We start from the raw sequence: 25,061 nt of genomic DNA on the forward strand, positions 1-25,061 counted from the left end.
GTTTTAAATTTTAATATAGTTAAATTAACATAATGATAACTAAAAATGGTTATTATCTTTTTTATTTAAAAAATTAAAAATGACTAAGTATATGAAGAAAAGATGGATTTAAAATCGTGAATAAAAATAACCTTCACTCTCATAATAATAATAATAATATTATTATTATTATTTAATAATAATAATAATAATTTTATTCACTAATTTATTATTAATTTTTAGTTATTTATTTTTTAAAAATAAAATAAAGATAATGATAATTTTTAGCTTTCATTATGCAAATTTAATAATTTTAAAAAATTTAATATCATTTTTAGTCTATTATGTTTTATAATAGTTTGATTTTGATATATTAAATTTTAAAAGTAACATTATGATTCTTTATATTTTTTAAATGCATTATTTTGATAATTTTTTAAATTAATAGAATATTAATATTTTTAAAAAAATCAAAAAAATAACCAAAAATAACATATTTTGAAAATATAAAAGAAACTTTTAAAATTTAATGTATTGACATTAAAATTATATATATTATTCATTAAAAAAATCTAAATAAAGGGTATTTAAGTCAATTAACGACCTAAGAAGCTCTATAAAAAGCAGTGGCCATCGTTCGAACAACTTTAGTCGCAGAAAACACTCACAAAGACAGAGTGCGTTCGTTGACGACAAACACACACAAACACACAACAAAAGCTCGCCGGAAAATCTTTCTCCGGCGACCTGGAATTCCGACGAAGGTAGTTGCGGCTCCTTCGTCCCGAAACTGAGGCCCTCAAAGTATAAACTTTGGTGGTGGTGGGTAGGATCTGGCGGTGTATGATGGGATCTTGCATATGCCCGTTGGAGACTCCGGCGAGGTTGCTTTGGACCACAAGCTTCTTCCGTCATAAGCTTATGATCTTCTAATAATTAATAATTCACGCACACAAACAAACAAACAAACAAACAAAAAACACTTCATAACAACAACAACAACCCTTCTGAAATTCTCAACACAAGTTTCAAAAAACAGAGTAAAAGAAACAGAGCAAAAACACACACACAAAAACACAAACACAGACACCTTTTAAGTATTAAGGTGTCTCTTTCTCTCGCCGGAAAGTTTCTCCGTCGGCGGTGGTGATTGACCGGAGTGCCATGGAGTCTGGACGGATTTTCTTTGGTGCCTCTGCTTCAAGCGGCAACAACATGCTCTTTCTCGGCAACACTGAACTTGCTTTTCGAGGTCATTCTCTTTCTATCTCTCTTTCTGTTGATTTTTTTTTAATCTTATTAGGTTTTCTCTTACCCTTTTTTTGGATTGAAAATTTGAAACTGGATATGTTGTGGAGTAGTTGTTGTTGTTATTGTTGTTATGGTTTGGTTTCTTAAAGTGCTTTTTGGTGTTGTTCTCCTGATAGAAACAGAGTTTGACCTTTAACATAAACCATTATTACGCCTATTATCAAGAGAAAAAAATCTAATTCTGATTAGAGAACAGTAAAAAAAACAAAGAAAATGCATCTGAGTTTTGTGCTTCAAAAAATGATATCTGTTTGGCTGCTAGCAAGTTCGGAACAGAAAAGATGGTTCAGGTTAAATAAAATTAAAGCAAGCGAAATAAAAAGGCATGATTCGATTTGGGTTTTTGATAAAGGAAGCAGCTTGATTGTGTATCAGATTTGGGGTGTTGTGACAGATAAATAAAATAATTTATTTTTCTGTAACTATATGTGTTATTATGTTTTGACATGGATGGTGATGCTGATACACAAAAGAGTGTTAATTGATGGAGTTTTGTTTTTGGGATTGAAATGAAAGCAGGGAGATCGATGATGAGCATGGAGGAAGCCTCGAAGAGGCGACCTTTCTTCACCTCACCGGATGAACTGTATGATGAAGAGTATTATGAGAAGCAGTCGCCGGAGAAGAAGCACCGCCTCAGTTCCGAACAGGTTGACCAGTAGCTTCAAATTTGAATGAATTGTTCTTTGTTGTTGTTGTTGTTTTCAGACTCATCACCAATTTGAATTTAAGAAGTTGTTGTTGTGAAATAGCTTGAAATTTGAATGAATTGCTTTGAGTTTGGGTTTTAAACCTAATACAATATGTGGAGAGAAAAAAAAAAGGTGGTTGGCTTTAAAGAGAAATTCCATTTTGTAGCTATGAAGAGATTTTGATGTTGAAACAAATTCTTACTATTGGTAGTAAATCAAGACAACTTTCCTTGATTTTAATACTTGGTGTTGTTTTTAATTTACTGATTACCATGGGGATGGCTAGATGAAACTGATAAGAGAGATATTGTATAATGCTTTTACTTTCTTTTGTTTTTGAGATTAATATATACTGTTGCATCCAAAGATGAAGATATGAGAAAAGTGTGTGATATGTCATCTAATATTTTCATGTTGTGGCACTTTTGTGTTATATGAAACTTTGGTTTTTAACCGTGCGGATGACATTGTGTAATTCATGTAACCAACTTCACCTACTGGCATAAGGTTTTGTTGTGGTTGTTGTCGTCGTGACACTCTTGTGTGGTTGATGGTTAGGTCCATCTGTTGGAGAAGAGCTTTGAGGAAGAGAACAAATTGGAGCCTGAGAGGAAGACCCAGTTGGCTAAGAAGCTGGGATTGCAGCCCAGGCAGGTGGCTGTGTGGTTTCAGAACCGCAGGGCTCGATGGAAGACCAAGCAACTTGAAAGGGATTTTGATGTTCTCAAGTCTTCATACGATACCCTACTTTCATCCTATGATTCAATTATGAAGGAGAATGAGAAACTCAAATCTGAGGTACATTTATACATGTGTACTATTAAAAAAAGTTGAATCATTGTATCTATGCAACGGTGATTTTTAGATTTTTTTTTCCCTATTTAGATTTGGCTGGTCATATATGCAATTTGAGTATGGTGAATGATACTAGAGGAGTGTTAGCAAACATAATCTTTAACACACTTTATTATTAGTTATATTGAATATTACAAAATGAGAAACTCATTAAATATAATAAAATGAAATATAAAAAAAAAATGTGATTTCTAGTCAATTTTAGCCCATAATAAAAAGAGAAAAAGAAATATTGACTTTTACAAAATTATGCAAAAAGTGATATTAACAATGACTTTTACACCATTAAACTAATAAAAAATGTATGCAAAAAGAATGTGTTGTTAAAATTTCTGATGATACAATGGTTACAGTTATGCATAGAAGTGTGAAGAAATAATGGGTGAATAAAATAGAATAGAATAGAATAGAAATTGTCTGTCAACAGTTGGGGGGTGTATACTGTATAGGATTAGAATTAGTGCCTTCACAATCAGAACTCCATCATAGCATAGCATAGGGAAACAAGTCGACACGACACTTAGAAGATGATTGGTAGCTATCCAGAAAGGGCCCCACACATGAGATTCCACATTATAATAATCACAAACTACCAAGAGTAGCATCTGTTCTGAACCCCACCTCGTTTGCAAAGAGGCCACTTTCAAAGTAGCTATGCGAATATACCTTTGTAGATTTCTCAAAAATATGCTTTAAGACCTCCTTTTGTGAAAAAGACTGATGAACTTTTTTTTCAAAAAAATAAAATAAAGAAAGGAGTATGCAAGATAGGCCATAAACTAATATACAAGAGGACTTTTTGATAGAATATCTTAATGACTTGTTGACTATTCCGCAGGTGGTATCCTTAAATGAAAAGCTTCAAGTTCAAGCTAAAGAGGTGCCTGAGGAACCATTATGTGACAAGAAAGTTGATCCAATTCCAGTAGATGAAGATATGGCTCCGATTTTCGGCACAAGGGTGGAGGACCACCTGAGTAGTGGGAGTGTTGGAAGTGCGGTGGTGGATGAGGGTAGTCCACAGGTGGTTGTTGACAGTGTTGATTCATACATTCTAGCTGACAACTATGGTGGATGTGTGGGCCCGGTCGAGAGGGTTCAGTCGGAGGAGGAGGATGGGAGTGATGATGGGAGGAGTTACTTGGATGTGTTTGTGGTATCTGAAACTGAGCACCAAAACCATGAGGAAGGAGAGACATTGGGTTGGTGGACTAATATGTATTATGTTGGATAAAATGGTAATGCAGCAGTGCTTTCGAAATTAGATGCTTAATTAAGAAAACGTAATAATATTGTATAATGTATCATGTGGGCGAGGGAGGAAAAAGTAAACGCCTGGATTGGGTGGCTTGGACCCCTAGGAGGAGTTGAAGTGTCCTTAACCCGAGTTTAATAAATAAAGTCTAGTAGTAATTTGGTCAATGGTGTCTTGTGTTGGTTAATGGTTGTACTGCCAAAATTACAGTAAGTATATTTCTTGTTCAAGTATTAAAACATGGTTAATTAGTACTATACAAAATTTGAGCTGTCTCTTTTTTTCTTCTGAATCCTATTTTCGAAAACCATTTTGACAACTTAATCAAAATAAAATCGGGGGTAAGGCCCACAAAAGAGGCAACGCACTCCCCATTGTCTTGTAATCCGTTTCGAATAGTGCCTATTAGCAAATATTATTTTCACACCCTAATCATGGTAGTCCAATATGTATATTTACTATAATTATCATTACCTTTGTTTATAATTTGTTCAAAACACTGACAACAAAGTATTCGAAAAAGTAGTGAGGTATTTTTTTTTCTTCAAAAAAAGATAATACTAAGACTCATCCAATACCATTTGCTAGAGTCAAATCTTTCGGTTGAGATCGGAGACTTTGCAATAACAACTATATGGATCAACTTCAATTCTCACCAAGAATTTGTCGGAAGCTTCCAGCACAAAATTGCCAGAAACTCACAATGTACGCACATACTACTTAATTACACACAAATTTCATGATTAACAAGCACTCAAACGGCTAATGTAACACCCATAACAGATATTCGGACCTAAATATCATCAAGCAAGTAATGAGAGCTTACAGATACCATTCAACCCTACCTCCCAACTACACCCTAGTAAGTTGCCCAATATGCATGTACACAATAGAATAATGGACACATCAACTGCATATGCAAGCGCTAACTCGACATGTGCAATGCACATGAACTAATGCCACAAATAAGTATCTACATTAGGATACAATAAGAGTATAAGACAGACCTCATGGCAGTGCTATAACGATGGAACCCCCCTTACTTACAGTAACTTAATCCTCATTGTGATGCTAAAACTGAAAAGGAGGGGGGGTTAGATATTAGTGTGTCTATATTAAACCCCCCACAAACATGACTAGAGAATTATGGGAATTATGCAAATAAACAAATCAAACAGAACACGCACTACGCAAGCAGCACAAAGCAGATGGAAAAAAGCTTTGATTCCAATAATTCCCCTGCATTCTAACACATCTGCAGATGCCCAAGAACAAAATCAAGGGCATGCGTGTGCAGGACTTTTCTAGGGGTCAGAGAAAGTATAAAGAATGAAATATTGCCTACAACTGCTCAACTTAACATTTTCTTACTTCTTTCCCATCCTTTCCTTTTTTAACTACTTTTTTCCTATTCCTTCTTTACAATAATTCCATTTGTATACATATATGGATCAGACTCTGCTAGAAAAATGAAAAATGACTTCTCGCTATGGAGCAGCCAACTGGACAGCTGCAGCAGAAATCATTTCAAAATTGGACGCATCCTCACAATTCCCTCATACTGGTGCTCCCACTGAAAGCAGATAATCCTACAAATTCTGCTTAGCCAAAAACCAGCATCTGAGTTAGCAGGTCAGTTTTACCTATATGTACAAGCACGCAAGAGACACCAGCAGCTGTGACTGCCGCATTTTATAACCTTAAGTAGGCCCCATGGCCCAATTATACCAGAGGATGATCACATCACACCACATAAAACTGATCAGCTATCAGGTTTTCTGAGCCAAGAACACAAGTATGAGATCAACAATCTGATTCCTTCCTTTTTCTGGTTGACTTCCGGCTTGCTTTGGATTTTTCTGCATCCAAATGCATCGGTGGTTTTGGTTCCACTATGGCAGAAGGTTCAGAGCTGTCAGTAAAGCTTGAATTGGGCATTTTCTCATATATAATGGCTAAATCAAGGGAGTATATGCGAAGGGCAAGGGAAGGCAAAGTAGAAGATTTGGCAGCAGCTGAGAATGATGACCAGTACCACCAGTCATTCCTCAAGTACTCTGTCTTAATCATATCCTCCAGTGTAAATGTTGCCTGAATCATCTGAAAAAATGGAAGGAACATCAATTAACAAACACAAGTTCACATTCATTACTAAGCTGCTTGAACTACAAATATAGTATAATTATTGGTCAAGAAACATGTGGAGTTGCCAATGCTTGTTAATGAAGAAGTGTATGTGCTAGAGCCAAAGAAATAAGACAAACCTCATATATAGTCTTTGCAGATTTTACAAATGTACGCCAAGCCTGTCTTCTGTCTGACTCAGCCTTTGATGGTCTTAGAGCAATTGCCGTAAGTGCAGCATCCATATCAAGTAGATTTATCTTCAACTGCCTCAAAATATGAGAAGCTTTTCCAACTAATGGTCTCAACGAAGGCGAAGGAACCACACAGTAGCCATCAGCTCCCATACCAGAAGCAGGATTACAAAAAGATAATTTCCCATCTCTTTGTTCTCTCGAGGATGATTTGTTGGATTTGTTGCTTTCATTTGCAGCCAACCTTCCAGTAGAAATGCTTGATTTACGGTCAAGACATGTGCCAGCTCCATCAGTGTTTCCCTGAGAGACCTGGCTTTCTGATGCTTTGGACACACCACCAACAATTCTTTCATCCTTTTGAGCTGAGAGTGTATATTCACTAACAAAAGGAGATACAGAAGGAACTAAGGATGGGATACCATCTGAACCAATAAGACCTATTTCTCTGACAAGTTCTTTGTTGGAATCATTGGTCACAAACTTGGAACATATATCTTCAAAACTAAATGGGCATGTGGATTCTTCATTTGAAAATTTAATCAATCTTGAGCTAAGCTTAGAAGACCCACTAACCGAGGTTACAGCTGTTTCAGCATCAGCTCTGAATTTCTCATGTGAGGCATCACATTTTAAGTTCCCTCTTCCTTTAGATGATCCATTTTTATCCTTTTTCTTCTCTACAGCTGGAAGACCTGCAATACACTTGCCATCATTGTGTCCATCAAATTCAACATCACTCACAACAGTTTTGTGACAATATGTGCAGTGTTTCCGAGAAGGCCATATGGGTTCTAGGCACTCACACCTATACAACTTTTCATCATTAGTTGTTCGGGCCTTTCCATTTTGCTTCTTCAACACTTCAACATTATCCCACTCAACGAAGGGACCAAATTTCTTTTCCAGCAAGGAAGTTGCCTTTGTAACAAGAGAATTAGATACTGTTTTCTCTCTATTTCTTGGCATAGAAATATGCCCTTGGTCCTCGCCCTGATCTTCAGTCTGTGCATTAATGAACTCTTGGAATCTTGATTTTGGGCCCAGCATAATGGAATCTTTCAGTTCTCTTTCTTTAGGGTCACTATAATCCAGCCAACCTAAGAGCTCTTCAATTTCAGCATCAGTTTCATAAGCAATCCACGGTGACCTATTGCCCAAAGAATTACTAGGCTGAGACATTAAAGAGGAATCCTTGTCAGATAGTGCACAATGCTGCAGAACAGAAAACTTCTCTGCATAGTCTCTGCTAAATGGCATTCCTCTTCCATGCAGCAATGCAGCACTTGCATCAACAATTATACGTGAATGTCCTCCAGGCAAAGCCGAAGCCCAGTACAATTGACCAATGGAATCAATACCCAAAAATTCCCGGCGAACAGAGAGCTTCAGCAGCTGTGATACTACACTAGTTATGGAGTCCTGCAATAGTGAAATATCACGTTTGATGGCATTGAGCTCAAGGTGGTAGGGTTCTGACTCATTCAAGCCAATCTGAGGAACATCAACAGGCACTCCTCCTTGCTGGTAAGACACAGGAATAGGTCTGTCCGTTCCCTCACATTTCTGGTGGTTACCCTGGACATGAGCTTCTCCACCAGCACAATTTATTTCTTGAGACATATGATTTGGTGATGGAAAAGATTTGGGGGATTTGTCAGTACATTGAGACTCCACAGCAGCAGAGACATTTCTAAATTGTCCCTCTACATCTATGGAATTCATATTTTGGCTATCAGAATCTGAATTTGTCACAGATATGCTTTTATCAACACTATCAAACCTATACTTCTCTTTGGTAACCTCTTCTGAAGGCAGACTATCAACAAATACCCCAAAATTACTAGGATTGTCAACTGCAGTATGTGGCTGGACCGGGCATTTACCAGTAAACCCTTCCTTAAGACCAACTTCTCCAGCAGTATTTACTGAGAATGTATCCATTTTTGCAGCTTTTGTGGATAAAATATCCTCTCTAGTTTTCAGGCTTTTCCACTCTGCAGAGTGTGCACGCAATTTCTGATGTAACTCAGCAGACAACTCTGCACATTGCTCAAGGTGCTGGCGAATCAGGGAAGAGTTAAGCAACTCATCACATAAAAACTTGAGAAGGAAAGTTCTCTGGAACGATTTAAAAAAGAAAATGTAAGCAAATGCAATCAGTGTATTTTATGCTAAGTACTAATAGTAGTAAATTCAAGCATCATAACAACGTGCTCAAAACCAAAAAAAATGAGCCTTTGCATCAGTAAAAGCATATTTTGATGGGAAACCTTTTATATATACAAGAAAATGAGCTATACAGAAGGAAATCAAGTAACAAACGAAAATCTAGCAAAAATTACAAGTGTCAGGACAATATATTGTTTATATAAGATAGAATTCCATTAAAACTCATTCAGATGACAGCAAAATGGGAACGACATACCAGCATTATCCAATTACCAACAAAAATTCTTTCCAGAATGATACAACAACTATCAAGTGCAAAAATAAGACAATAATTCCATTCTACCAAGAAGGTTTGTATGAATTAGCTACGTAATAAAAAGAAAAGGTAACATAAGTAGGTGTGCATCAACAAACCTCGCCCACGCTGTACTCCCAGTATTCTTTTTCCTCAATTACAGATGACAAATGAGTTAGAGATTCCAAGTATAGAGAATTGACTTCTCCCTGAAACTTTTTACTTTGACGTTTACCAATAATCTTTGTACGTTCTGTGACATCTTGAGTTGCACGCTTACCATCAACACAAGAGGGACAGTACCAGTTTCCCTCAGGGATCCTTGCAAGTGGAGGATTCAAGCAATATGTATGATACTCAGCATCACAAGTATCACATAGTAGAACACTATCATCATCCCTATCAATGCCACATACTTTACATACTCCCTCATCCCAAGGGGCCTTCGGAATCTCATTTGTTGACTCAATAAAATCAACAACTTCCTTTCTCATTTCTGCACTTAAGCATTCCACTTTAGCATACTCCACAAATTTTTGGACATACGAGACAACCTGTAACCAAGAAAGAAATTTAAAAGTTCAATTAATAACTGAAATCACAAGAGTATGTGTACTGATGTAGACACAAACAAGCTACCAACCTCCTCATTATATAATGATTCAAAGTTTAGGGATAATTTTTCAGCCAGTTCAATTAAATCAGGTTGATCCCCAAAAGCAACACGGACATTGTTCCACAGCTGTAACATCAAATCTACAAATTAGTGCCCTTCACAAGTCAAAAATAAACATTGTAAAAACGACTTGGCATCTACTAGAAATCATATGAGACCGGTATATGAAGGAGAACATGAGGAAACCAATCATTATGTTCCTTGAGCCAGAGACTAAAATGGTGCAGAAGCAACCATAAATGAAGTATATACAATAATCTTTATAGAGAGAAACAATACCATAACAGCAGAGAAATGTGAGCCTAAAAGGGAGTAGTAATCTAAAGAAAAAACAACATAGAAGACTGGTCAAGCAATTTAAGTTTGATAATACAGACCTCGTGAACATCCTCAAGAAAAGCTTCATGAGATCCACCATAAGCTCCGGTAGCTAATCTTAGGTCAATAGTGCGAAAGTCAAGAGGACGGGCTACCATGGCTGGAGATCCAAGAAGCCCCTCATCATCATTATCTGAAGAATTTGTTAATTTTCTTCCCAGCAAATTGCAAAAAACCTTTGAATCATCTGCAGCAGCGGCACGACGTAATACTATGCGACATTGTTTCATGATAATGTCAGAAATTGATATAACAATTTTCTTTTTCTGTCCTTTATTGGGATTAGATTGAAATCCTTCACCACCAACTTTAGCCAACACTGAAAGAACTGCTTTCTGTTTATAAACAAGAATAATATTCAATTCAGGATCATGTTTTTTTAACAAAGAAAAAAATTAAGAACACTTTATTTTAACCAGATGAACTACCACATTGTAACATAGAGAACAACATGAAGCCCTTAGTTCAGTTATTATACATTGATTAAGAAACTGTGTGTCTTGCATGTTGTAATAGGTAACATGAACCCCACTATATACAGTTTTCTCATAAGCATATAGGTAGAGTGGAAACTACATAAATTACGAGATAGCTTGCATATTAAAAAAGATGATAACACACCAGAAAGTTAGAAACAACAGTAATAAATAACACACCAGTGTAATTAGTAGCTAACAGTTCCTAGATCATTGAATTCTATCAAATGGTTTTTGGTCAGATATCTGATCTAATGGTCAAGAAACTGTCATACTAACAGTTTTATCAATGCAACTAAATAGTGGTTCTACAATAATTTTGGCCACTTCCATGTATATCACATGCACCCCCAAAACATATACACACACAAACTAAGGGAAAAATGCCACTAAGAAGCACCTTTGTTGGTCCAGAAGCATTGCCCTTGTACACTTCCTTACTGATTGAATGCTCCAGCGTTTTCCTTGCCCATTCTGGTGGATTCTTTTCCAGAGCCTCATAGACACACTTTCTGATTCGGGTGCCTACATTTGTTGGTAGCTTTCTGACAGGTTCTAGCATCTGTGCCCATTCAGGAACATTACCATCATTTGCCAAAAAAATTTCAGAAACACCCTTTGCATTAGACTCTTCTTCTTCCATGGTTAGTGCATCACTTTCTCTACTTAAAGAACCAAAAATTTTCTTCGTAGCCTCTGCAAGCAGCTGAGAGCCAAACAAAAAAGCTTGTCAGTGATACTTCTATCATTCCTTAAAACATGATATGCCATACAAAAAAAAACTTTTAAAAGGAACTGAATTGCCAGATAAAGCAAGCACTTCACTCATGTCATGACAAAGCTGAGTAAAGGAATAAAGCTATGCCTTATCAAAATGCACATACAAGTCATCCCAGATGATAGATAGCCTTGGTTAGGCTAACTCGTCAACATTATAGGAAAAAGAAAAGCAGAACTTAGCCAGTTCAACACTCTGACAAGCATTTTAGTAACATTTTTGCTAAATCACAAAGGAACAGCAAGTTTAATGCGAAGTACTTAGACTAAGCAAAACTCAAAGAACTATTATCATTGGGACTATAGTTAAAGTATGTCCACTAAAATGCTAAAGGAGAGTTTTAGTCTATAATATATATAAATGTCCTTAATTTGCTTAGTGATTTAGTATGCATCATAATTCTTCCTGGTTCTTCTTATTCAAAATCACATTGTTTTCTTCAGTTATGGCCATTTCTTAGTCCTATTTCCCACTGAGATATCCTCCCTTCAAATCAATAAACTTTCAATCAACTAGTGTAAACATATTAAAGTTTGAGTGCTGATCAAAAAAAAAAAAATTAAAGTTTGAGTTCATAGCTTGTTCAATCGAAATTCAAGTTCTTAGCCCTTAAATAGTAATTGTTAAATGCTATTCTGTTCACAAGTTGTTAAATGTCCTGGATGTCCATATAAAAATCAAAAGTGGCCATTAGACCCCACCCCATAGTATCAAGTTCAGAGGAAAAAGACTTGCCTGGGCTGGAATACCCCACCTATTGTTTAGCCTTCTAGAAATTATTAAACCTAAAGTGACTTTCTTACAATCTAATCTCTTGTTTAAAAACCATAAAAACCCGTATCTTAGAATTGAGCACAAATGCCAAATATTTATATCAAGGTCCCATGTACTAGCATTGTGAAGCAAATGAGTATTGAGTATCTAATCACATTAGGCAAGGTGAAAATAAAACTCATTGATAATTGTATTCAGAAAAAAACTATGCTCACCTGTGCATCTGCTTCCATCCCAGCCACACCAGTAAGAGAACCACACAGCAAACCACCATCACCACGTAAGCAACGAAATACTTTACCACTTTCGCGAGCAGTAATTTCCACAGACTCAAGGTTACCATCCATTGACAAAAAAGCCAACATATACCTACGAGCTAATTCTGGCCAAGTCAATTCATTAATAGGAAGCATATTGAGCTTGGTTCGTTTAGCAGGAACTGCACTATCCATATCTTTCCTTCTTCCCCGTCTTGTTCGTGATTCTCCAGGTTCAGAATTTGGATCTACCAGGGAAGCCACCTTTGACAGCAATTCACCTATTAACACTCTTAGCAATGAATTATGAGCCTTGGTCAAAGCTACACCAAAGCATCTGGCATATGTGAAAGATGCAAACTTAACTTGAGCTGCCTCTTTCATTGCTTCTGTTTCCACTTGAATAAACGCATGAGAACTTTCTATGGAACCTGATGGATCAGCTTCACATCTTGGGGACAACAATGGTCTACAATTACCATCAGCTCCTTGGGAAATTAAAACTTGACTTTCATCCATGTCCCTCTCAGATTTCTCAAGAAAATCTAATTCATCAAACCAAGGGTTAATGAGTTCTTTCTCAAGTTCATCTAATGTCAATGGCTCTTTCAGGTCCAGAATTTCATGAAATCGCTTTAAAAGCTCCCAAGACTGGAAGATAAAAGCAGAAAAATGTAAGACTATATCATAACATATAAATAATAATGCCAACAAATGTAAAAGATTAGCGTAAAAATATCAGATTCACCATTGGCAGCCAACATAAATACCTGAAAAATGTCACCAATGAGCTCACCAGGAGCCCTAGAGCATACTGGCTTCCCAAGTGGTGGATGACGACCTTCCTTAATGCTTTTCTCAGTCACCTTCTTGGACCTCCCATATAAAGCTTGAACTGTTTCTTCCTGATATTTTGATCCATCTCTCCATTCAACCACTAAGAAACCATTTTCTACTGTTGGCAATGATGAGCTATTATTTCTAGTATTTAAAAGTTCATACTGCAAAGAGTCTTGGACACCAGGAAGTTGTTCCAATACTTCTTGCACAAATTCAGCATCTAATCCAAATCTATCCTGCTCCAACCATTTTCCCAGTGCCTCGTAGATACCTTCCACATCATTGTCTGCATAAATTACATTTGGGATTCCAACTGCACCAAGAGAACCACAAAATTTATCCATCGAAGTAAAGTATGTATCACTTTTTCCATTCCTTAAATCCCATTTATCAACATGGTTACAATAGAAATTGAGATTTCCTTTCTGTTTGCAGATATCCTTGCAAGCGTTAACCAGCTTTTGAGAAATAACTGTCCATGCAGAGAATGACGACCGCTCTTCCACCAAAAATTCACCAATTTCATCATTAAACCCTAAGTTATCAGCTAATGAATTTCTAGCATTATCTTGAACTGAACTAGCAACAGGGTGTAATACATCTGATGTATGAGTATCATGTTCCTCAGTTGAGCAGCTTGGAAAGCAACTAAGGATATCATTTTCCATTGGCACACAAGGGTCTAAAAGCATCATTTGGAGACTTTCATCATCATCTAAATCCATACTACCATTAGTTTTTCCCTCACCTTCTTCATTGGTTTGACTCACAACTTGACAAAGTTTTGACATTGAGAGTATGGTTGACCCAACTGGAACAGGAAATTCTGAACAGGAACACCTTCGGATCCTAAATATAGGTCCAGAATCACCACCCTGCAAAACTTCACATGTAAAAAGAGAGCCAGTGATCTTGTCATGCCAACAAGATTTATAACCTACAGGACAGATAAGATTAGCATCATAATATGAAGGTCTCGCATCAACTTTCCCCAAAGAAAGAACAAAGAAATCCTTGAACTGTAGAGGAAGTCCATCCTGAAATATAAACACAAAAAATCAGGCTGAAATAGCTAATTTTAGGTTCACTATAATAATTCCCTAAATTCTGTATTAGTATGGGGGGAAATAATTGTATGCCAGCTTCACAAAAAAAACAAGGAAATATGATTATATGAATTAGATTCACTTACAGCAGATTGTTGAGGGCGGGAGTGGCAATCCTCTTTTCCTCCAATTTCAGAGAGTTTTGGGATATTCCCCCTAGCACTAGCACATTCCACATTTAAACCATCAGAAGGAGGATCCTTACAATTACTATTCATCAAGGTTCCCCGCTTTTCCATAGAACCGTTAGCTGCTGTAGTTCTTGTTAACTTTCTTTTTTTGGATAGAGGCCCACCTAAAGAAGGGAGAGGCGCTAGCCCCAAATAATAAGCCACTTCATACACAGAATCAAATATCTTTCCATCTGGTGCACAGTAAACTGCATACAGTTCAGAGTTGCTCACTGATTGTCTAAATTCCACTCGCCAACCTTCCTCTAGTACACCACGCCGTTCAGATACAAAATCTCTAAGAGCCTGAAAAAATATCTCATTTGGACTCGGACGGTATTTAAATAGCCGTATTATTACTTCTACTATGAATTACAAGAGGGAAATTGATATGTACCTCCTCAAAGCTTCTAGTAAATTGAGTTATATCCTCAAAACCCACTCTAACAGCATGCGTCACAACTCCAGATGCCTTTTGGAAGCCAATAGCATTCCCATTGTTGAAGTTTGAATTCGTCGCTGGGGCACCAAATGGATTGGCACCAAAAGAATTATCACCCAGAGTGTGCTTTCTAAGACAAAATAAACATAAAGAGTAACTACCTATAACAGCTGGGATTCGGGAAGCATAAATTATTGCATGAATAGATCAAAAGACACAAGTGGAAATGAAGATTACAACAAAGTACACGAAAATTCATCTATTATCAGGCAAGCTACACAAAACATATCAGTAAGTCTTTTTAAATAAACATCAGCATGTGACAGACCCTATTAATAACATGTCATTTATGCTTAATTGTACTTTATAATGCTATTCTGAAATTATATCAGATAATCAGATTTACAATCTATTATGTGGGAACAGAAAAAAGGAGAATGATGTGAAGTTCATTTCTTAACACCTTGCTTATAGAATTTGAAATTTGAAATAGGAAAAATGGGAAGCCACTTTGCATGCCCACAATCAAAAATATATTTGTTAGTTTGACCAAGAAAGACAGTTAAGAGTAATACAAGTAAAAACATGTGACGGCAATCTATATATGCTAATGTGGACATCAACTACCAAGGATACAGCATTACATGGAATTTCATGTGAAATAGTATATATATGGTTCGCTATTTTCATAATTAGCTTCTTGCCTTCTTAGAAGAAACTAAAATTTCATGTGACATAGTATTTATGGTTCACTATGTTCATAAATAGTTTTGCTGCCTTCTTAGAAGAAACAAAATGTAGAGCTTCAACGACAGTGGACATGGCCAAGAACAGTTCCATGAAAACAGCAATAGACATACATAGTAATTAGTATGACACTTGGAAAATATAAAAAGTACTTGTTATAGCTTTGTAAACAATAGGAACCTAAATAATGTTGTTTCGAGTGAAGCCTATATCATGCTAACGCCACTATTGTGGCCACAATGGCTACCATTGAAAACCGCTTCACAATTTGAATCCCATGGCAGCCAAGGGTACTGTAAAGAACTAGCAGCGTTTTGGGAAAACTGTATGTGAACAGGTGTTTAGACTTTCCATGTGAAAGAAAAACCCAGTAAAAAATTCCCCATATTTAGTGAAACTCTAAATTCCTATTTATCGTTTAAAATTGGAATTGGAGTCGGAATCTGACATATTAATTCTAAATTTTAAGTTGGAAAACCTAATTAAAATGATACTTCCATATGAAAACTCAATGGAATTACAACATAACCAGCACAAACCCTAATTCTTAATCAACATCCTAAACACTGCCATATATAATAACATGAAAGGAATATAAAAGAAAAAAGAAAAGTACAGCAAGAAAGAACGACATCAGGTTATCCATCTAAACACAACAGTGAAAGAAAAAGAAAATAAAACAGAACATAGACCCCTCTTTGAACAGAACAGATTCCAAAGGATGTAAACAGAGAAGAGACCACAGATCAGTGTGCCAGAGTTCCACAGATAGTGAGTTAGCTGAAAATTCCACCGGAGTGAGATGGGTTGGCCAGAAACACGGCTGAGAACTCTAGGTCAGATGACACAAATGAGAGCAGTATGCTATTTAGCCTTCGAAAGGGGGATTTTATTGACCCCCTTTATCAGCACCAAACGACATCGTTCAAGGGGCTAGAAGTGGGGGTTGTACATGGAAAGAATAGCAGTTGAGCTGGCTGCAATTCCACACAAAAGCAGCTGTGATTCACACAACAGCTGAACACTGAACTACTCTCCTATGGGCCGCACAGATGCGAAACAGGGCTGCACTGTGACAACACCACTATAGTGGCCCAATTGACTACTGCAATTTATTATTTTAAACCAATTTCAACTATAGTAGAATTGGAATTAAAATTAAAATTATGAACTATAATTCCATTTCCATCACGGCATCACCCAAACTAACTTTAATTGAAAGTACATTAAATGTTCCCAAAATCTTACTTGAATTCCTATTTAGTATTCACAGCAAGTCTTTTCCGATTAACAAAGGAACAATAGTACCATATGAAATTCCTTTCTGATTACATTTGAATCATATGTCCTACAAACATTACACCAAAGGTGTAAAAAAGAAATATATATATATATATATATATATATATATATATATATATATAAGGGTATTAGAGCAATGAATTTCCTGTCTTCAAAAGGACAGGAGGCTTCAAAATTTGTTTGGTTGTTTTAATGAACATTTTCCGGAAATTGGTTCGAATCATTTTTGGAAACACAAAGTTGAAAATGCAGGAACAACTATGCAAATATAACAAAAAGTTGAAAACTATATAAGCCAACAAGCTTATAGCTCAACTGGCACCAGTCAAAGTTGCAACGCATGTTTTCTGATTACAATGTAAGGGGTTCGATTCTCCTCTAGGCCAGCTATTCCCTGTGCTATGAAGCTGCTTGCTTATTTTTTATACTAAAAATAACGAGCATTGTTACTTGTCACAAAAACTAAAAACAGTTACCGGAGGTTGACTACAAAATAGGAATCGCTTGGATACATAGATAATCACAGAAAAAAGTGATTTTGAAAGTAACTGCTCACACTTGCATATTCTACCATTTTACCATATCACCAGCCAACTACCTCAGTTTCCCAAAACTTCACTAAACTCTTTATAAAATTTAGCATTTTCCAAAAGGAAATTAAAAACCTATACTAACCTAACATATTTTCTAAAATTCAAAACCTATAAACAGAAATGAATGAGATGGGAGCTGTTTCAGCAAGCAAAAGTCACAATTTAGGGCACACAAAACGGTTAAAAATCCAGGTTCGTGTGAACCAGGTCACACAACCCAACAAAAAAATCTCCAATTTCAGGATTGCAGAACTTGCACGATCTCATGATTTCACTAATAAGATCTCATCAATTTGCAATTTCAGTCACGGTACAGAATGCGACAGGGTAGCGAGATTGTAAGACCATGCAATCCTATGATCTGGATTGCGATTTTAACAACATTGATGTTTCCTGTCTTCAAGAGGGGAGGGCGCTTGAAAATTTGTTTCATTGTGTTTAAATGACAAGGTTCCTGAAATGGGATCAAATCATATTTGGAAATGGAAAATTGAAATGTGGAACCAACTATGCAATTATAACCATAACTATATATAGCTCAGGTAGCACCAGCCCCAGTCACAATGACACGTGTTGTCATCAATGTGAACAGTTCGATTCTCCCCTACACAACGCGTGTGTTTGCTTCTTTTTGATACTATAAATAAAGCACATTATTATTTATCACAAAAACTAAAACAGAAAAAAGAGTTACCCGAAGTTGAATACGAAAAAGGAATCCGTTAGGATGCATAAGATAATCAAAGACAGCAACAACCACAATGCCTTATCCCACTAGATAATCAAAGAAAAAATTGATTTTTGAAGTAACTACTTACGGCCTCACACTCACATATCCTACCAGCTACCATATCCTAAAAGCTCTTTTCACAAAAGTTCCACCATTTTCCATAAAGAAATCAAAAACCATACCAACCTAGCATACTCTACAAAATTCAAAAACCTAAAAACACAAAATGAACCAAAGAAGAAGAAAAACACGTTCTCAGCACAACAAGCAGACACTAAACCACCCACATTGATCCCGCCACCCTTAAAACCTCTTCATTCTTTGAAACCAACAAGCCATGCCACTCATTTCCAACATCCTCACTGAAAAACCTCCTTAAAGGGTTCAACTTCAAACTACACAGTACAAACACAGCAAACTGAAAAACACAACAAAACAATGTTACAAAACATATAGCATGAGAGCTTGAAAGTTTTTTCCTTACCTCGAATCCTGAACCTCCTCGTCGCCGCCGTCGCTTGGCGGCGGAGCATTGATATCGAGAAGCTGTTTCACTCCCAACGGCCACCGCTTGCTCTTAACTCCGGCGGCGACGCACTCGCCGCAGACCCACTCGTCGAGGTTCGCCGCCTGTCGGCCTCCGCCGCGAATTCCGGCGCAGGAGAGGTGGAAGTCACGCTCGCAGCCGTCGCACACGACGAGTTGGTGGTGGTTCACGGCGGCGGGGGAAGGCTTGGCGCAGGCGGCGCAGGGAGAGGAGCCACCGCGAGGGAGGGCGGCGGGGCCACCCGGCGGCGGAGCTGGGTTGTCATGGTATGCGCGGACGACGTCGACGGCGACGGAGTCCGGTAGGGTTTCTGGAAACGAAGAGGAAGGCGAGGGGATCTCGTTCAGGTCGATTCCGAGACCGGAACGCGCGTCTTGGTTTTGGTTGCTGTGCGGCGGCGGCGCGTTGGGGTTGCGGTCGGCCCCGGTGGAATCCGATAGCTCCATGATCATCGGGGAGACGGCGCAGAGTGACAAAGCGGCGAGTTAGTGCTTCGAGCTTCAACCATTGTGCGATGTTGCGAATTTAAAGAGGTTGTCGCGAAGAAGAGAGATCGAACTGTGAGAGATTGAAGCGAACGAACGAGAAAGAGAGAGAAATGAAATGTGAGAAAAAGAAAAGGGAAAGACGGGGATGGGACCGTAATCTGAATCGCAGGTAAACTCGCTAACCTCTTTTTCTCAGTTTCTATTCCCCTTTTTTATTTTTTCTTCACTTCAACAACTGCAAAACCTTAACCTCGTGCTTATTTATTTATGTCAAAAATAAATGGCATAAAAAGAAAAACAAACGATTTTTTTTATTAAAAAGAATTTTAGGGTTTATATTTTCTTGGAATAAAGAGTATTGGTTTGATTAAAATATAAGAGTATATCCGTATACGATGTGTCTAACTTGTGTCTTGTGTAATTATAAAATGTTTGAAAATCATTGTGAAATTAAAAATCACATCAATTCTACTAAAAGAAGTGAAAATTAAAACCATCATTTTTTTTATTAAGGGCAAAAAGTTACATGCATGTTTGGTTTAGTATAAGATTATAGTAGTTTCAAGTCAATTTTAAAGTAATACTACCTTCATGTTCCGTTTAACTTTAAGCATGTATATTTTGTCAAGAAATTACGTCAAATATGGGTAATGGATGCAAAAACTACAAAATAAAGCTTTTGTTGAACGCGATGATGGTGAGCACTTGCACCCTTTTACTTTTTAAAATTTATTAAATTTGTAAATAAAATCTTATATTTTTATATTTTATTTTATTTTATTTATATAATTAAACCCACTGATTTTATTTTTTATAATTTAAATCCAGTCTTGAATTCGCCGCTGATTGGCTCATCAGAAAGGCAAGGATGTAGGTAGAACCGAACATGCTATACGTGTGTGTTTGTAAATCATTTGTATTCTTTGTTTTGCATTTTTCTAAGTAGTGAACATGGCATGAGAAATTTATAATTTTCACATTTGAATGTAAATACAAATACACCATATATCAATATGTTTATTTAAATTATGTTTGGACGTTAGCACCTCCCTCAACGTTCATTCAATCCAAAAGATATCAAGCTTTTTTCGTGAACATCTACTTGAGGTGCGACGAATGGTGCGCTAAACATGCACTTAGATATAAAAGTTTACTTTACTGGCACACATTCACATAAGGTTATACATTATTACATGTGTGTAAATTAATATACAAAAATGATTTGTGGACACATACGAGAAAAAGAGAGAAAAACAAATAGGAGATTTATTGTGACGGAAAGAAAGAGAGAGAAATGATGAGTGTTAATGGAATCACCAAATATCATAATCATCGTTATATTTGATATTTGATGAGATTTTAGTTCCTAACATGTGTAATGCACGCGTGTCCAAATACATACTATAGCTTTATGAAAATTTAGAATTTGACATGAAAAAAAAACAAGAAAATACACCAAATTAGAGGTGATAAAATGGATCAATTTATGCATTTTCGTCTGATATTGTCATGACCTATCAAAATCGGGTTGTCTCATCCTAGCCATATAAGAAAAGTGAGTTAAAAATTCAAGCTCTTTCCATTTATGCTCGGATTGGCGGGTTGGCCCGCCAAAAGTCAAAATATTAAAAAAATAATGATAAATTAATTTAATTAATTTTATGTTTTATAAATATTAAATAATAAATACTTACTAAAAAATTGAATGTATTTTATTACCTTGAATTTTGAATAATAATTTATTCAGGCAAAAAATAAACTAAATAAAATTTAATAATATACACATAAAATATCAAAATAAATATTAAAATTAATTTTCTAAAATAAAAACTAGGGTGATAAGTTAGTCTGTCTCACTCTTTTTAATCCATTTTGTTTGAGTTAAGATAAGACAGATCAAAATATATCGCAAGTTAAAAGTTTTAATCTAACCCGTAACAAAATATTAATTGACCTGACAAATTCAATTTGTTTTGTCATCCCTATACCTAATAAATAATTAGGTAAATGTGCATTATATTTAAAAAAAGAAATTAACATACTATAAATTTATTTATTTATTTTTATAATAACTATTTTTAAGATTATATCAATAATATTTTTTATTAATCGATAGTGTAGATTTTTTTACACCAAAATATGTGAAAATTAAACTGGGGATATAATGGAAAGATTCAAAATAAATGTTTTAAAACTGTGTGTGTGATAAAGAAAAAATAATAAAAAGTTATCCAATATGTTAAGTGGAAAACGAGTTAAAAAATGATCTTGTGAACTTGTGTTGGAGAGAGTGTACTTTCTATGAAGAGGTATAGCGTGCTGACATGTGTAGAGCCTGTAGGTTGCGTGGATTTGTTGTTTGTATTTCAGTTTTTCTTCGTTTTCTGCCTCGTAAGGTAGGGACTAATAAGTAAATCCGTTCGTAAAAAATAGTAGTGGCTAATAAAAAATGGAGCAAATAATTTTCACCCTTTTATTTAATTATATATTATAAATTTATTAGTTTTTATAATAATTATTTCAAAAAAAATATTAAAATAATTAATTACTAGTTGACGGTTTTTATAATAGCAATACATAAAATTTAAATTCTAGAAAATTGAACAAATATCATTTCTTAAAAAAAAACATAAACAAACGCACAAGGGTTGCAAGCCCATGCTACACCCTGTGATTGGTTTTCTCGTTTTTTTTTCACTTTAAATTTACGTATGATAATAATATTGAAAGTTCTATTTTTATTATGTAACTTATATTTTTTCTTACGTGAGAGTTTGTACTTAAAAAAGAAATATCAATTCTTCTAAATAAAGTCTTAAATTTGAATCATGCAAAAAAAAAAAACACCAACACTATCCCTTTTATTCTTGTTCTAGTTCTTGTATTTGTGTGATGCCTAAATTTTTTTATATTGGATAAATTATAAAATTATTAAAATTTTAATTTATATCTTTTGTAAATATTTTTAAAATGGCTTTTGTAATTAAATATCATTATTGGAAATTAGGGAAATAATTCTTTAAATTTGTATATTCCTACAAATATTTAATTATTTAAATTGATTGTCTTTAATTGGTGGTGGCTAGGTGGAAGTCATGTTCGTAGTTGTCACACATGAGGTGGTGGTGGTGACGACCGTCAGAGGTGGGGGAGGACTTGGCACATGGAAAGGAGCCACCATGGGTGAGGGGAATGAGGCCTTCTTATATCGTTGGCAAGCATATCAATTTATGCAGTATTTTCAAAATATAAAGAAGACTTGTTTGTATTAGTCTTTTTGTGTAAATTCAACAAGAAGGGTAATTTTGTTATTAAGATAAAGTTGAAAAAAATAAGTTCAATTTTGAATCAAATAGCTAGCACAAAACAAATTTCAAAGGGACAAAAACACAAACAATTGGTGTGCAAGGTTTGGAAACAACAATAAAACAAGCTTGTTGGGGTTGTTGGTGATACTTGGCATGATCTTAGTAACAAAAATGATTTTTCTTCATTCAATGAGGATCTTAGTATTATCTAAATCCGCTTAAGTCTTCTAACCTTGATTCCTTGAGTGGAAGAAGCCAAATCAAATTATTTGTTTAAAAATAAAGATTAGTTATATGAAAAACATATATGAAGCATGAAAAGCATAGAAGTAGCATTAATAGTGAATCATCATTAAATAGATAGTAGGAATAGTTATATGAGACTTACTATGAGAAGCAACAAAAAGTACGACGAAAATCACAAAAATGGAAAAGAATATGAAGGAAAATGGAAATGGTAGGTGAAAGCTCTAACTGCCACACACAAAACTCTACGATGATACTCAATGTGTCTTAATGATGAAAGATGTGGAACTCCATGTAGAATCTCTATTTTGTTTTGTTCTCATTAAAGTACTCTCACTTAGTGAGTTCTCTTGAGACCATTTTTTATTTTTTCTGGAGAAGTTGACTCGTTTAGCGAGCAATTGTTCACTAAGAGACCTTGATAGTGTTGACGTGGCTTCTTCAAGAGAAATCCACTAAGTGAGACAAACTTCTCGCTTAGCCATAAGTTCCCACGTGTCCTTTTCTAAAATTGCTTCCTAGTTGAGCGGCATGATCTTCTTGTTAAGCTAGCAGTCTTCAAATCCAAATCTTTAGTTCATCTTCCATGCACTAATTCTCTGCAAAAGCACATAAAAGTTAATGAATTTCCTAATTTCTAAGTGCAAGTAAATATCTAACTAGTTCTATGTAATTTCTAACTACAGCAAAGAACAAACTTAGCTATAATTAAAGAGAAGTGAGATAATATCTGTGAAATTAAATGAAAAATAGGAATGCATAACAACCATTAGGCCTCTCAGCGACAAAATAGGATTGTCGTGATAGGCGCGAATGACATCGAAGCAACAGAGCCTGTTAGGGTTTCGAGGAAGAAAGTGGAAGGCAAAATGATCTTGTTGAGGTCGATTTCAAGGTTGGAGCATGTGTCTTGGTTAGGGTGATGGTGTGACAGGAGTGGTGGCGGCACGTTGAGGTTGTGGTCACTGTCGATGGAATCAGAGAGTTCCATGATCATCGGAGAGTCGACATTGAGTAACACAGAGGTGAGTTAGGCTTTGAGTGTGAACCATTGTGTGTGTGATTATGGAGAGATTGTTGTTACGAAGATATCAAACTAAGATTGAGAAAATGAATGAAAGAGAGAGAGAGAGAGAGAGAGAGAGTAAGGGAGAAATTAGGAAAAAAAAACATGGATAGAACCGTAATTTGAATCGCAGGTAAACTCGTTAATCTCTTTTCTCAATTTATATTCCTTTTTTTTCTTCACTTCAAGTGTGAAACATTAACCTCGTGCTTATTTATGTCCAAGATAAATAACATAAAAGGAAAACAACTGAAAAATTTTGTGAAAGAATTTTAGGGTTTACATATTTTTTTAAATAAAGAGTATTATTTGATTAAAATATAAGAGCATTTCAATATATAGTTGGTGTAACTTGTGTCTTGTGTAATTATAAAATAATTTATGATAAAAACATGTGTTGAAATCCATCAACAAATTAAAAAGAACATCAATTCTACTAAAAATATGAGGAAATTATAATTACATATTAATAAAAATCTTAAATAATACTTGATGGATTTCAAAAAAATATTTTCCATGCATGATAATTTGATAATTACACAAGATACACATTACAAACATTATATATTGACTAGTTGAAAAAGAGGCACTTTGTGCCTCTATCTTTATTTAAAGAAAATGTAGTTAAAAAAAGTAGTGGTAATAGTTTTTTTTTGGAAAAGTGGTAGCAATTACATCTTGAAAGTTCATGAAAGAAATAAAAAGAGTTATATATATTAAAGGGTAATTTAAGAATAAAAAATGTATACAACAAAGGGGTAATTATCTTTATTAATAGTTATAGATATACTATAATATTTAAATAAAATAATACTCTATGTTAAAAAATATAAACCCTAAAATTCTTTTTTGTACATAAATAAGAGTGAGGTTAAGTTGTCGCAATTGAAGTGAAGAAAAATAATAAAAAAGGGAATAGGAACTAAGAAAGAGATTTATGAGCTTACGTTAAAATATAGATAAAGGCCTTTCCCTATCTTTTCCTAATCTTTTTTTCTCAAATTGTTCTCTCTCTCTCTCTTGTTCATTCCCCCAATCTCTTTGCAACAACAATATATGCACAATCACACACACAATGGTTCAAACTTCAAGCCCTAACTTGCCTCCATGTCACTCAACGCCGACTCTCCAATGATCATGGAACTATCTGATTCCACCACGGTGACCACAACCTCAACATGTTGTCGCCACTACTGCCACACCACCACCACAACCAAGATGTGTGTTCCAACCTCGGAATCGACCCAAATGAGATCTTAT

General features: G+C 35.4%; 2 protein-coding genes across 2 annotated transcripts; one reads left to right on the forward strand and one right to left on the reverse strand.

Annotated features, from left to right (window-relative positions):
- Positions 1-628: 628 nt before the first annotated feature.
- LOC114398124 (homeobox-leucine zipper protein HAT5-like) lies at positions 629-4,369 on the forward strand. The gene is made up of 4 exons (XM_028360273.1): positions 629-1,231; positions 1,810-1,940; positions 2,541-2,780; positions 3,676-4,369. Exons 1-4 carry the CDS (start codon positions 1,144-1,146, stop codon positions 4,069-4,071), a joined length of 855 nt encoding a protein of 284 aa, XP_028216074.1. The 5' UTR covers positions 629-1,143; the 3' UTR covers positions 4,072-4,369.
- A 925-nt stretch (positions 4,370-5,294) lies between these two features.
- Positions 5,295-19,441, reverse strand: LOC114398121 (methyl-CpG-binding domain-containing protein 9-like). Its single transcript, XM_028360271.1, has 12 exons — positions 19,365-19,441; positions 18,631-19,251; positions 14,730-14,904; positions 14,249-14,638; positions 12,987-14,093; positions 12,175-12,867; positions 10,808-11,113; positions 9,931-10,266; positions 9,521-9,619; positions 8,997-9,431; positions 6,357-8,531; positions 5,295-6,192 (listed from the first exon to the last, which is right to left on the reverse strand). Exons 2-12 carry the CDS (start codon positions 19,143-19,145, stop codon positions 5,896-5,898), a joined length of 6,528 nt encoding a protein of 2,175 aa, XP_028216072.1. The 5' UTR covers positions 19,146-19,251; positions 19,365-19,441; the 3' UTR covers positions 5,295-5,895.
- Between the last annotated feature and the right edge of the window lie 5,620 nt (positions 19,442-25,061).

Source organism: Glycine soja, chromosome 19 (assembly GCF_004193775.1).
Source record: "Glycine soja cultivar W05 chromosome 19, ASM419377v2, whole genome shotgun sequence".
Taxonomy (NCBI): domain Eukaryota; kingdom Viridiplantae; phylum Streptophyta; class Magnoliopsida; order Fabales; family Fabaceae; genus Glycine; species Glycine soja.

Coding starts and splice junctions, on each gene's coding strand:
- LOC114398121 (XM_028360271.1), bottom strand. CDS start 19,145: ATGATCATGGAGCTATCGGATTCCACCGGGGCCGACCGCAACCCCAAC. Junction 14,094..14,248: donor CCCGCCCTCAACAATCTGCT/GTAAGTGAATCT, acceptor TTTATATTTCAG/GATGGACTTCCTCTACAGTT. Junction 6,193..6,356: donor CTGCAAAGACTATATATGAG/GTTTGTCTTATT, acceptor CCATTTTTTCAG/ATGATTCAGGCAACATTTAC.
- LOC114398124 (XM_028360273.1), top strand. CDS start 1,144: ATGGAGTCTGGACGGATTTTCTTTGGTGCCTCTGCTTCAAGCGGCAAC. Junction 1,232..1,809: donor CACTGAACTTGCTTTTCGAG/GTCATTCTCTTT, acceptor AAATGAAAGCAG/GGAGATCGATGATGAGCATG. Junction 2,781..3,675: donor ATGAGAAACTCAAATCTGAG/GTACATTTATAC, acceptor ACTATTCCGCAG/GTGGTATCCTTAAATGAAAA.